General features: G+C 38.4%; 1 protein-coding gene across 6 annotated transcripts in view; it reads left to right on the top strand.

The window, feature by feature from the left end:
* Positions 1-12349, top strand: part of lrp1bb (low density lipoprotein receptor-related protein 1Bb) — a 993888-nt gene that overhangs the window by 908995 nt on the left and 72544 nt on the right. For all 6 annotated transcript variants that reach the window (XM_061918476.1, XM_061918478.1, XM_061918475.1 and 3 more), the window contains 3 exons: positions 5220-5326; positions 10196-10312; positions 10423-10596. In XM_061918476.1, the coding sequence (XP_061774460.1) occupies positions 5220-5326; positions 10196-10312; positions 10423-10596 (398 nt within the window). The remainder of the gene's footprint in view (positions 1-5219; positions 5327-10195; positions 10313-10422; positions 10597-12349) is intronic.

Genomic DNA, 12349 nt, shown 5'->3' with positions numbered 1-12349 from the left:
GACCACGCAGTCTGATAGTTTATATATCAATGATGAAATGTTAACATTGCAACACATGCCAATACGGCTTTTTTTGGTTTACTAAATTGAAATTTTAAATTTCCCGGGAGTTCCTTGTTGAAAACGTCGCGGAATCATGACGTGTACGCGTGACATCACGGACTGTTAGGAAATATTAGCGGAGGTGAAGCTTTCCTATGGATCAGAGTGGTCAAGCAAACATGGATCCCGACTAAATGTCAACCAGCAATTTTCGGTGACAAAATTGTGGTAAAAAGTTGCCACTTACCGGAGATCAGCTGAGCTTGTGCCGTCCATACAGCTGCCGTCGACTTCCATCAGACACTGGCCTCAAGACACCCGTGGACAAACCCTTCCGACTATCAGGTACTGTTAAACTCAATAAAACACTAGCAACACAATAGAAAGATAAGGGATTTCCCAGAATTATCTTACTAAATGTGTCTAAAAACATCTGAATCTGTCCCAATGCAATCGCGTTTTTTTTTTAAACTTTATTTATTTATCTATTTATTTTTCTAGTCCGTCGCTATCAATACCCTCAAACACGAATCTTTCATCCTCGCTCAAATTAATGGGGAAATTGTCGTTTTCTCGGTCCGAATAGCTCTTTTTGTTGGAGGCTCCCATTAAAAACAATGTGAGGATTTGAGGAGCCGTCAACGGGTGACGTCATCGTCTGCGACTTCCGGTAAAGGCAGGGCTTTTCTCTTTGCGACGAAAAGTTGCAAACTTTATCGTCGATGTTCTCTACTAAATCATTTCAGCAAAAATATGGCAATATCGCAAAATGATAAAGTATGACACATAGAATGGACCTGCTATCCCCGTTTAAATAAGAAAATCTCATTTCAGTAGACCTTTAATATACCTGCTTCATTGTCTTTCCTCTCTTCCGTATTTTGCAAACAATCGCATAATACAGGTGTGCTCGTTCAACTTTTCAAAAATCAATCTCGATCGGATTAAAGTATTTCCATGGGTTGTAGGAGACTGATTTGGAAAGAAAATATTTGTGAAATCAAACTAATTTTGTGCATTGACACATACGGATTGATATTTTGGACACTTTTCTTTAAAATCCATACAATCAAAAAGCTGTTTTGGGATGATTACAACATTTTTCAGATAGTAAACAACGGTAAAAATGTTCCTTGAAGAAAGATACATAAGATCAATGTCAAAGCTTGAAAATAGTTGTCTTAATCTCAAAATCATTTGAAAGTCTGTGGTGGAAATTGAAGAAAATGGTCCGCGACAAGACTCCAATCCACAAAACTGATCTGACAAAAGCAATCAGAGAAAGTTGGAGCAAGATTGATGAAGACTTTGTCACTTCAGTCAATGCTTCTGAGACTGCAAGCTGTTATTGTATAAAAGCCAAATGCGGTGCAACAAAGTACTAGTTTTGTGTTGTCGTGTGTTTTGTTTGTTTTTCATGACTCCATGTTTCCTAAGGCTTGAGTTATTTCATTATTGTTTTCAACTTTTCTTGATCTAAAAATTTAACTGTTACTGACTAACGCGATGTATTGTCTCGGTTTCTTTTAGTGTTTCTTTAAGCCGATTTCTGCAATATTAAACAATTGAATCAACAACCCTAATTTTTGCCAGGAGTTGTATGTTTAACTGTATCGTCCCCTTTTCAAGTAAAATTCTATTCCGTTAGACGCTGAGCAGCTAATGGACTGCACACTAGATTTTTGTATTATAGCTGCTTGCAGATACAACTGAATGAGGTCAGTGAGAGTGAACCAAACAGGGGAGCACAACTAAAATGACTTAGACCTCATTATGAGCTCTGCAGAGATAAGGGGGGCTGCAGCTCAGCTCTGAAGTGTGCCCTTTAACACGTGTGTACTTTGGCAAATAAACAACAGCAACCTTTACCAATGATTAAGCAAAATAATTTCTTCATTGCATATTTTTATGATTCCACAGTTGTATAACTTAGCACTGAAAAAAACATTGCATCGTTATTAGAGCCTCACGATTCGATTATGATTACGATTCAGGAGCTGTGATTCGATTAAAAATCGATTATTGGTGGATCTTTTATTTATAAGTATTGATGCAGTTTTACATTTCTTTAAATAAGCGTTTATCACTTGCAACTTTAAAAACCAGTGCATCTGGAATAAGAAACAGTGAAATTATTTCTCACATATACTAAATTAATGGAAATGTGTGCAAAACTGGAACATAAGTGCTCTATAATAAAGGAGCTGGTTGGATCTCTCTTAGTCGGCCAAATTTTACAACTGTCTGCATTACTTTATTTATAATAAATACATTGATTATCGGTTATTGACGATTACTAATCGTTGTTATAATTGTCCATGTCCGAATTGCGATGCATCCAAAAATTAATTATTTCCCCCACCTCTAATCATTGTTATGTATAATACAAACCCCGTTTCCATATCAGTTGGGAAATTGTGTTTGATGTAAATATAAATGGAATACAATGATTTGCAAATCCTTTTCAACCCATATTCATTTGACTGCACTACAAAGACAAAATATGTGATGTTCAAACTCATAAACTTTATTTTTTTTTTGCAAATAATAATTAGCTTAGAATTTCATGGCTACAACACGTGCCAGAATATTAGGGAAAGGGCATGTTCACCACTGTGTTACATCACATTTTCTTTTAACAACACTCAATAAACGTTTGGGAACTGAGGAAACTAATTGTTGAAGATTTGAAAGTGGAATTCTTTCCCATTCTTGTTTTATGTAGAGCTTCAGTCGTTCAACAGTCCGGGGTCTCCGCTGTCATATTATACGCTTCATAATGCGCCACACATTTTCGACGGGAGACAGGTCTGGACTGCAGGCAGGCCAGGAAAGTACCCAGACTCTTTTTTTACGAAGCCACGCTGTTGTAACACGTGCTGAATGTGACTTGGCATTGTCTTGCTGAAATAAGCAGGGGCGTCCATGAAAAAGACGGCACTTCGATGGTAGCATATGTTGTTCCAAAACCTGTATGTGCCTTTCAGCATTAATGGTGCCTTCACAGAAGTGTAAGTTACCCATGCCTTGGGCACTAATGCACCCTCTTACAATCACAGATGCTGGCTTTTGAACTTTGCGTCGATAACAGTCTGGATGGTTCGCTTCCCCTCCGGTCCGGATGACACGATGTCGAATATTTCCAAAAACAATTTTGAAATGTGGATTCGTCAGACCACAGAACACTTTTCCACTTTGCATCTGAAACTTACGTGGAGTGATTTCTCCAGGTCCTCTGAACCTTTTGATGGTATTATGGACTGTGGATGTTGAAATCCCTAAATTTCTTGCAATTGCACTTTGTGAACCGTTAATCTTAAACTGTTTTACTATTTGCTCACGCAGTTGTGGACAAAGGGGTGTACCTCGCACCATCCTTTCTTTTGAAAGACTGAGCATTTTTTGGGAAGCTGGTTTTATACCCAATCATGGCACCCACCTGTTTCATGTTCCAAATAATTGTTTGATGAGCATTCCTCAACTTTATCAGTATTTATTGCCACCTTTCCCAACTTCTTTGTCACGTGTTGCTGGCATCAAATTCCAAACTTAATGATTATTTGCAAAAAAAAAATGTTTATCAGTTTGAACATCAAATATGTTGTCTTTGTAGCATATTCAACTGAATATGGGTTGAAAATGATTTGCAAATTATTTTATTCCGTTTATATTTACATCTAACACAATTTCCCAACTCATATGGAAACGGGGTTTGTATAATTGCATGTACATGTATGGGGTAGATCAGTCCTTCAAAGTGGAACTGAACTACTTTGAAGTTCAGTTCTACTTTGACGACTTTAGTCATGATCGGATATGGAAATGACCAGTCGTCGTCATCATGTGGCCCTGAACAACCACTTAGAATTTTTGTGACCTAAATGCTTCAAATCTGTCAATTTATTGCAAACAATAATCGATGGGTCCAACACAGTGTTTTTCAACCACTGTGCCACAAAGTGTGCCATGAGATACAGTCTGGTTTGCCATTGGAGATGAAGTCATCTCACCTACTTGGGTTAAAAATATTTTTTGCAAACCAGTAATTATAATCCGCAAATAATGTGTTGTTGTCAAGTGTCGGTGCTGTTGAGAGCTCTGCAGAGTAACCGTGTTATTCTCTTTCGTATCAGTAAGTGGCAGCAGGTAGCTAATTGCTTTGTAGATATTGTGATCGCAATATGCAGACGACAGCGGGAGGCAGCGTGGAAGTATAAAGGTATCTAATGTTTAAACCAAAAATAAACCAAAGGCGATTGCCGCTAAGAAAAGGCTTTGTAGCTTAGGGAAGGCGATGCAAAACTAAACTGTCTACAAAGTAAACGAAAACAGAATGCTGGACGACAGAAAAGACTTACAGCGTGTGGAGCAGAGACAGCATCCACAATGTACATCCGTACATGACATGACAATGAAAAATGTCCAGAAAAAGAAGGATAAAAACTTATGTAGTCTTGATTGCTGAAACTTTGAACTGTTTTTAACTTTTTAAATGCCTTTTTATCTAATAAATTGCTCCTAAGATCATTTGTATCTGCTTTTTCTATGTGCATATAAATATGTGTGTGTATTTTACCTCTGTTTTGAATTATATATTTTAGTAAGTTCTTTACCTGTATTTATTTGTGGTGTACAGCCCTCTGGGTTTCAACTGTGGTTGTTTTTAAAGGGCTTTGTAAATAAAGTTGGCATGGTATAAGTTGGTAAAACAAAGTGGGTGCGGGGAATAGCGCTCTAAGAAGACTTGAATCTGCTACAGGAAAATACCAACAAAACAGAAAAAGCCACCAAAATTGAAGCATAAACACTACACACAGGAAAACACCAAAAAACTACAAATAATTCAAAATGTGACAGGTCGTGACAGAACACCTACTTTGAGACAAGAGCTATAGTGATGCATGGTTGGTTACGGTTTAATTTCATAGCCAAAAATTGCGGAAAAAACTTGTCACTGTCGGCTGCTGAGTTTCATTTTTAATGTTTATACTTTTTCAATGAAAAAAAAAAATGTGCCTTGGCTCAAAAAAGGTTGAAAAACACTGCTTCAACCAATGCCTCGCAGAGAATTTCTGATTTCCACGATTATTTTTGGCATATTTTATTACAGCTTCCATATTCGAGTACAGTGTACCTGCATGCAATATCGCACATAACATTGTTCTGAACTCTTTCAGGATGATGTACTGGAGTGTAGTGGGTGATCACTCTCATATTGAGGAATCGGCCATGGATGGTTCTCTACGCAGAGTTATTTTGGAGAAGAACCTTCGAAGACCAACTGGTAGGTATTTGTTTTGGAACCCATGTGGTAGGAAATGGATGGATGCATCATATAAATTGCAACCTGTTTCTTTATTATTTAAAGGGGAACATTATCACCAGACCTATTTAAGCCTCAATATATACCTTGATGGTGCAGAAAAAAGACCATATATTTTTTTAACCGATTTCCGAACTCTAAATGGGTGAATTTTGGTGAATTAAACGCCTTTCTGTTTATCGCTCTTTTTGCGATGACGTCAGAACGTGACGTCTCCGAGGTAATACAGCCGCCATTGTCATTTTCAACACATTACAAACACCGGGTCTCAGCTCTGTTAATTTTCCATTTTTTCGAATATTTTTTGAAACTTTGGAGACATCATGCCTCGTTGGTGTGTTGTCGGAGGGTGTAACAACACTAACAGGCAGGGATTCAAGTTGCACCACTGGCCCGAAGATGCGAAAGTGTCTGCCGCCAGACCCCCATTGAATGTACCAAAGTGTCTCCACATTTTACCGGCACAGAGCTGTATGGATACCCTGCAGATGCATTTGAAACGCTAAATTCACAAAATCACAAAGGTGAGTTTTGTTGATGTTGACTTATGTGCAAATCAGACATATTTGGTTGCGCTGTGACTGCCAGCTAATCGATGCTAACATGCTACGTTAATCGACGCTAACATGCTATTTACCGGCGGTGCTAAAGCAGACATGGCACAGAGATGTATGGAAAACCTGCAGATGCATTTGCAACTATATTAAGTTTCCTTCCACCCACATTTAATGCGAAAAAAACACTTACCAATCAAAGGATTTAAGTTGCTCCAGTGTCTCGAGATGCGAAAGTCCTGATGGTTTGGTCCGCACATTTTACCGGCGATGCTAACCCAGCTATTTGGCCATGCTATGGCTATGAATAGCGTCAATAGCTATTCGCTCAATAGCTTCAGTTTCTTCTTCAATACTTTTATACTCCAACCATCCGTTTCAATACATGCGTAATTTGTTGAATCGCTTAAGTTGCTGAAATCCGAGTCTGAATCCGAGCTAATGTCGCTATATATTCCTGTGGTATTCGCCGTTGTTTGTTTACATTGGCAGCACTGTATGACGTCACAGGAAAATGGATAGTCGCATCGCAAATAGCGAAAATCAAGCACTTTAAAGCTTTTTTTAGGGATATTTGGGGACCGGTAAAATTTTGAAAAAAACTTCAAAAAATACAACAAGCCACTGGGAACTGATTTTTATTGTTTTTAACCCTTTTGAAATTGTGATAATGTTCCCCTTTTGTATATATATCGAAACCAAACATAGGTAGCTTTTGAGTTTGTGTTTTTCGAGCATGCATGTATACAACATGATTTGACACAATTTTCAGTGTCTCTATTCAACATGTTCGAAAAGGAGTAGGAAGAAGCAGAGTTTATTTAATCCAGGCCTGGGCAATTATTTTGACTCGGGGGGCCAAATTAAGAGAAAAAAATGTGTCTGGGGGCCGATATATCTATCTTTAGGAAAGCTAATGCAAAACCTCACAATATAGTCTGATTTAATACTAAATTTGTTATGATAGACCGCCTTAAAAACGGAATGGAATTGTAATTTTTTTCTATGAATGATAAAACCTGAATATTGAGAACATATGAACGTCACAGCCCCTCTCAATCGACATATTTTACAATCAAGTCAAATGCAACAAAAATGAAACAAACACAGCGAAATATGAACGTGAAGGGTAGAAAAAAAAACATCTACAATCTGATATATGTGATATAGCACTAACCTTTAGAACTATCTTGTAAAAATATCCTTCCACGTCTGTCCCTGGCACCCACATTTCAGGCTGGCCGCTCTGGAAACACTCTGTGGAAACGCTCCCCACCCACACTGCTTGGTGCCCTCTTCTGAGCTGCTGTGATGTATATTACCAAAGTAACTAGTAGGGTTGTACGGTACACGGGTATTAGTATAGTACCACGATACTAACGAATCATATACGGTGCCATACCGCCTCTGAAAAGTACCGGTCCGCCACACCCTAAGATTTTTTGTTAAAATAAAGCCAATAAAGCAATTTTTTCTGGTCCCCTTTATTTAGAAACATATCAAAGTACCGAAAAGTATCAAAATAATATTGGTATCAGGACAACAGTAGTCACTAAAATATCATGCAAAAGCGCATATCCCAACCATTGAAATATGTTGTATAGTTCAAGACTTATGGTAATGTGAAAACATCAGTGCACATCATAATGGCAGCTACACTTTCCATCTTAAAGATCTAAAAAAAAAATATTTGGGAATGTCCGGCGGGCCAGATTGAAAAGCTTAACGGGCCGCATGTGGCCCCCGGGCCTTAATTTGCCCAGGTCTGATTTAATCCTACCCCTTTTTTTTAAATGGCAGTTGCTAAAACGTTTGTTCACTTCCTGTTCTCAATTTATTCACAATATACTCCATAAGTAATAACATTAAAAATAAATAACAAATACATAATTAGTGAAGTAAGTTGTATATCATATGGTGAGATACGTAAGATTGTCGAAAAAATTAATATGATATAAATTCAGAATGTTCATCATGGTTCTTCTTCTTTGTACTTTGTAAACACTTTAAGTTTGAAGAGTTTCTTAAAGTGGATTATATTAGTACAGGGGTGAGGAACCTATGGCTCGTGAGCCAGATGTGGCTCTTTTGACAAATCTGATAAATCTGAGCTGACGTTGCTTAACACGATAAATAATAAATAATTCCACTTATAATTACATTGTTAAAAATAACATTCAAAATATAAAACATTCTCATGCATTTTAAATCCATCCATCCGTTTTTCTACCGCACCTCTTCAAGAAATTGCGTTAATGGAAAGAAGTTATTTATTGATTACTGGTTAGTGGGGGGCTTGCCCCCCTGGGGGTTCTTCAGACCACCAAGCACCGACATGAGAGCCTGTTTCAGGGTTACAATATTGTTTTATTTTTCAATAAGTCTCTCAGTTGCTTTCCTGCAATTGTATTTTTATCTTTCGTTCTCGCTCGCGCTCTGGCTCCAGCTCCAACCCTGTCACTCCTACTGGCTGCTGCTTATAACAGAGGGACAGGTGATTATATAACAAGGTCCAGGTGGACCGTTTACGCACCTGTCGCTGATTCCGAGGCCGATCCTGGCAACACCCTGCTTCGCTGCAGGCCCGCAGGCCACGCCCCCTCCACAGTTAGCTTCAGAATAACAATGTTATTACAAAGAATAAGAGACATATAATACTTTACAAATGTTGGTTGTACTTAAAAATGCACACATTTAGTTGTATTCAGTCTTAAAAAAAATATTATATGGCCCTCACAGAAATACTTTACAAAATATTTGGCTTGCATGGCTCTCTCTGTCATCATCTCTGGTCCGGATCATGTTTTTGTGTTTTCTGTTAGTTTTGGACTCCTTTTGTTATTGCTGGTGCACCTGTGAGTTTGTTTCATCACCATTGAGGAGGGGGTACTGTCATGATCCGTGGTCCGGATCATGTTTTTGTGTTTTCTGTTAGTTTTGGACTCCTTTTTTTATTGCTTGTGGACCTGTGAGTTTGTTTCGTCACCATTGAGGAGGGGGTACTGTCATGATCCGTGGTCCGGATCATGTTTTTGTGTTTTCTGTTACTTTTGGACTCCTTTTGTTATTGCTTGTGGACCTGTGAGTTTGTTTCGTTACCATGGTTGTTTGATTTTCACCTGCCTTGTACGCACACCTGTTACTCATCAGGGTTTCTATTTAAGCCTACCTTTATCACTCGTTCTGCTTTTATTGCGTTTGCTTCATGCAACCTGTCTACGTTAGTTTTTGCCTTGTATCTAGTTTATGCCAAGTGTTTGATTTAAGCCATGCTACGTAACTCTTGTTTGTTTTCCGCGCTAAGTTTTTAGCCTTAGCTTCCGCGTGCGACCGGCACGCATCCGTTCTGTTTGTTGTGTGTTTTTTTTTATGATTTATGATGAATAAATCATTTCCTACCTTACGCCTTGGTCCGGAGTTGTCCGTCTTGCATCCCGGGAGAACAACACTCACAGCCAAAAAGGTTCCTGACCCCTGTATTAGTACGTTTTTTGGCGTGTCTATTTAATCAATGTCACGTGTTATTGAAGGCTTCCTTTCTTATGATTGCAAAATGTTATATTTTTGGGAGCAATTTCATCATGTTTCCATCAGCCGCTATCTGTCAGTCGAGACTGTATTTGCTACAGTTTGCCATGGTGTCCGCAAAAATAGATGTCATCCTTGGTACAAAACAACCCTGAAGCATGGAGAATACATGTGTGTCTTATGTGTGCAACTGTGCAACCCTTCATAATGTACTGTAGGCTTTGATATGACCACACAAAAATAAGTGAACTACCAAAGAAATGCCTAACGATTAATACTTAACAGTCTGAGATTGCTGTGTTTTCCGGTGGGAGACAGGGATTGATCTACTTTTCAGCATCCGCTTTGGCTTCCTTTAATTCAAGGGGCCAACATTCTGTTGTGTTCGCAGCAAGAGAGATTCATCATTCTTGGAAAACCTATTTAAGACACCCAGCCAGCTTCTCAATTATCTAGTCAAACTGTGTGCAGAAAGTAAAAGTGATTAATTGGCTCAATATTGTATTGTAAGCATTCTTAAACTCTTCCGTCCAAGAAGGCCTGAGCTACTTTGTATTTTCCACACAAGAGAATTGATCGCGGAAAGAAAAACAAGGCAAATGGCTGGAAATACGAAAATGGTGGCTTGGCATTGTGTTACACATCTTGACTGTTCTGACCTTAGCTTCTTTTGATGACTGATGACTTCCACTGTGATCTCTGTGTGGTTTGGAAGGTAAATAAATGTCTTTCTGTCGTCCTCCCACAGGGCTGGCAATTGATTATTTTAATCAACGTTTGTACTGGGCTGATCCTGAGCTCTCGCAGATTGGCAGCATGAGACTGGATGGTTCCGACCCGCTAATGACGATCAGTGAGAGACATGGTAAATTCCGACGGAATTCCAGATCATACTTTTTGCCGACTGATATTTGTTGTCCTAAACACTCAAGTGCAAGTATTCAGAAGTTGTTGTTTTTCTCTCCTTCATTTCAGGAATATTCCAACCATACAGAATTGATATATTTGAAGACTACATCTATGGAACGGGATTAAAACACGAGGTCTTCAAGATCCACAAGTTTGGCAAACAGTCTGTGGAGTTTCTCAACTTGGGTGTGGAGAAGCCCACCAATGTATTGATCTCCCACAAATTTAAACATCAAGATGGTAATTTGTCATTTTGTCTTGGTTTTATCAATTAGAATCTGGGGAAAAAATGTGATACAGTGGTACTTTAATCTATGAGTCTTTTAAGATGCGAGCTGTCTCTTGGCTTTTTGTTATGATTTGAGTTACTCGCCTCCCCGCCGCCGGCTAAGGAAGTATTTATCAACAGCCAGAGATCAACATAATTCTTTACGTTGCGGCACATCTTTATGTAATTGTGACAAATTACAATGACACGTTTGTCATTTCTGTAAGATTAGTGTCATATCCTTTTTTTTTTACAGAAGGTTTTCGAGCCGCTTTATGACCGTCTCTTCAGAATTGGCCGTTTTGCGGGCGGTCTTATTCAATAATAATGATAATAATGGATTAGATTTACAGTGGGGCAAAAAAGTATTTAGTCAGCCACCGATTGTGCAAGTTTTCCCACTTAAAATTATGACAGAGGTCTGTAATTTTCATCATAGGTACACTTCAACTGTGAGCGACAGAATGTGAAAAAAAAATCAAGGAATTCACATTGTAGGAATTTTAAGGAATTTATTTGTAAATTATGGTGGAAAATAAGTATTTGGTCAACCAATCAAAGCTCTCACCGATGGAAGGAGGTTTTGGCTCAAAATCTCACGCTACATGGCCCCATTCATTCTTTCCTTAACACGGATCAATCGTCCTGTCTCCTTAGCAGAAAAACAGCCCCAAAGCATGATGTTTCCACCCCCATGCTTCACAGTAGGTGTGGTGTTCTTGGGATGCAACTCAGTATTCTTCTTCCTCCAAACACGACGAGTTGAGTTTATACCAAAAAAGTTTCATCTGACCACATGAAATTCTACCAATCCTCTGCTGTATCATCCATGTATCCATTTTGGTAATATAATAAAGGTAATATAGCTAATATAGACACTTACATTATATGTTACCTTCATTATAAGACTTATATATGGCTTTTCATTTGTTGCAGCTACAGACAGTTTAGTTTTTTGTATTTTCGGTCCTTTTTCAACGTTTTGCGTTGACGGCACCTGGTCTAGTGTATTGAAAAGCGCTATATATAAATCTATCCATCCATCCATTTTCTACCGATTGTCCCTTTCGCCTATCTCAGCTGCATTCAAGCAGAAGGCGGGGTACACCCTGGACAAGTCGATTGTTTTTTTTTTTTTTTATATCTGTGCCATGCCTCTATGGTTTCATTTCAATTTTCACAAATTATGCAAATCTTAAAAATACAAAAATAGGTAACAATAGGGAACGGAAGTTGGTTTTGTATAACATGACCCCTTTAATCAATTTCTCTCACATGATTACTAAAGTATGGTTATCTCTATTTGTACTATTTTTAGATGTTAAATATTCACATACAGGGACATTTTGCATCAAAGTTATGTACGTATTTTTAGGACGTTTTTAAGTTAAAATTTTGTAAGTGGTGAAATACAGCGGGTGGCACGCCCGCTATCACAGCCACATGTGCACTGTCTATGCCTTTAATCCGTTTTTATTGCAATGCATTGTTATTTTTTAATGTTTTCTTTGCATTAAACATGCAGAAAAAGTGAATTAGACATTTAAAGTAAGCATTGTCCAACCACAGTTTAATAAAAATGGAGTCTCAGGCAATTGAGTCGATCGGCCAGGTTTTCTGCCCCAGAGAGACTTATTAGACCTGACATGTGATATGTTGACAGACCATGTGCACGGTGCATAAACGCTTTGACATGAAGCCTGCATGTTCCGCAACGAGCTCTGC

The sequence above is a fragment of the Nerophis ophidion genome, linkage group LG13 (assembly GCF_033978795.1).
Source record: "Nerophis ophidion isolate RoL-2023_Sa linkage group LG13, RoL_Noph_v1.0, whole genome shotgun sequence".
Taxonomy (NCBI): Eukaryota; Metazoa; Chordata; class Actinopteri; order Syngnathiformes; family Syngnathidae; genus Nerophis; species Nerophis ophidion.
The sequence above is the reverse complement of the archived record's forward strand: the minus strand, read 5'-3'. Positions and strand labels throughout refer to the sequence as shown.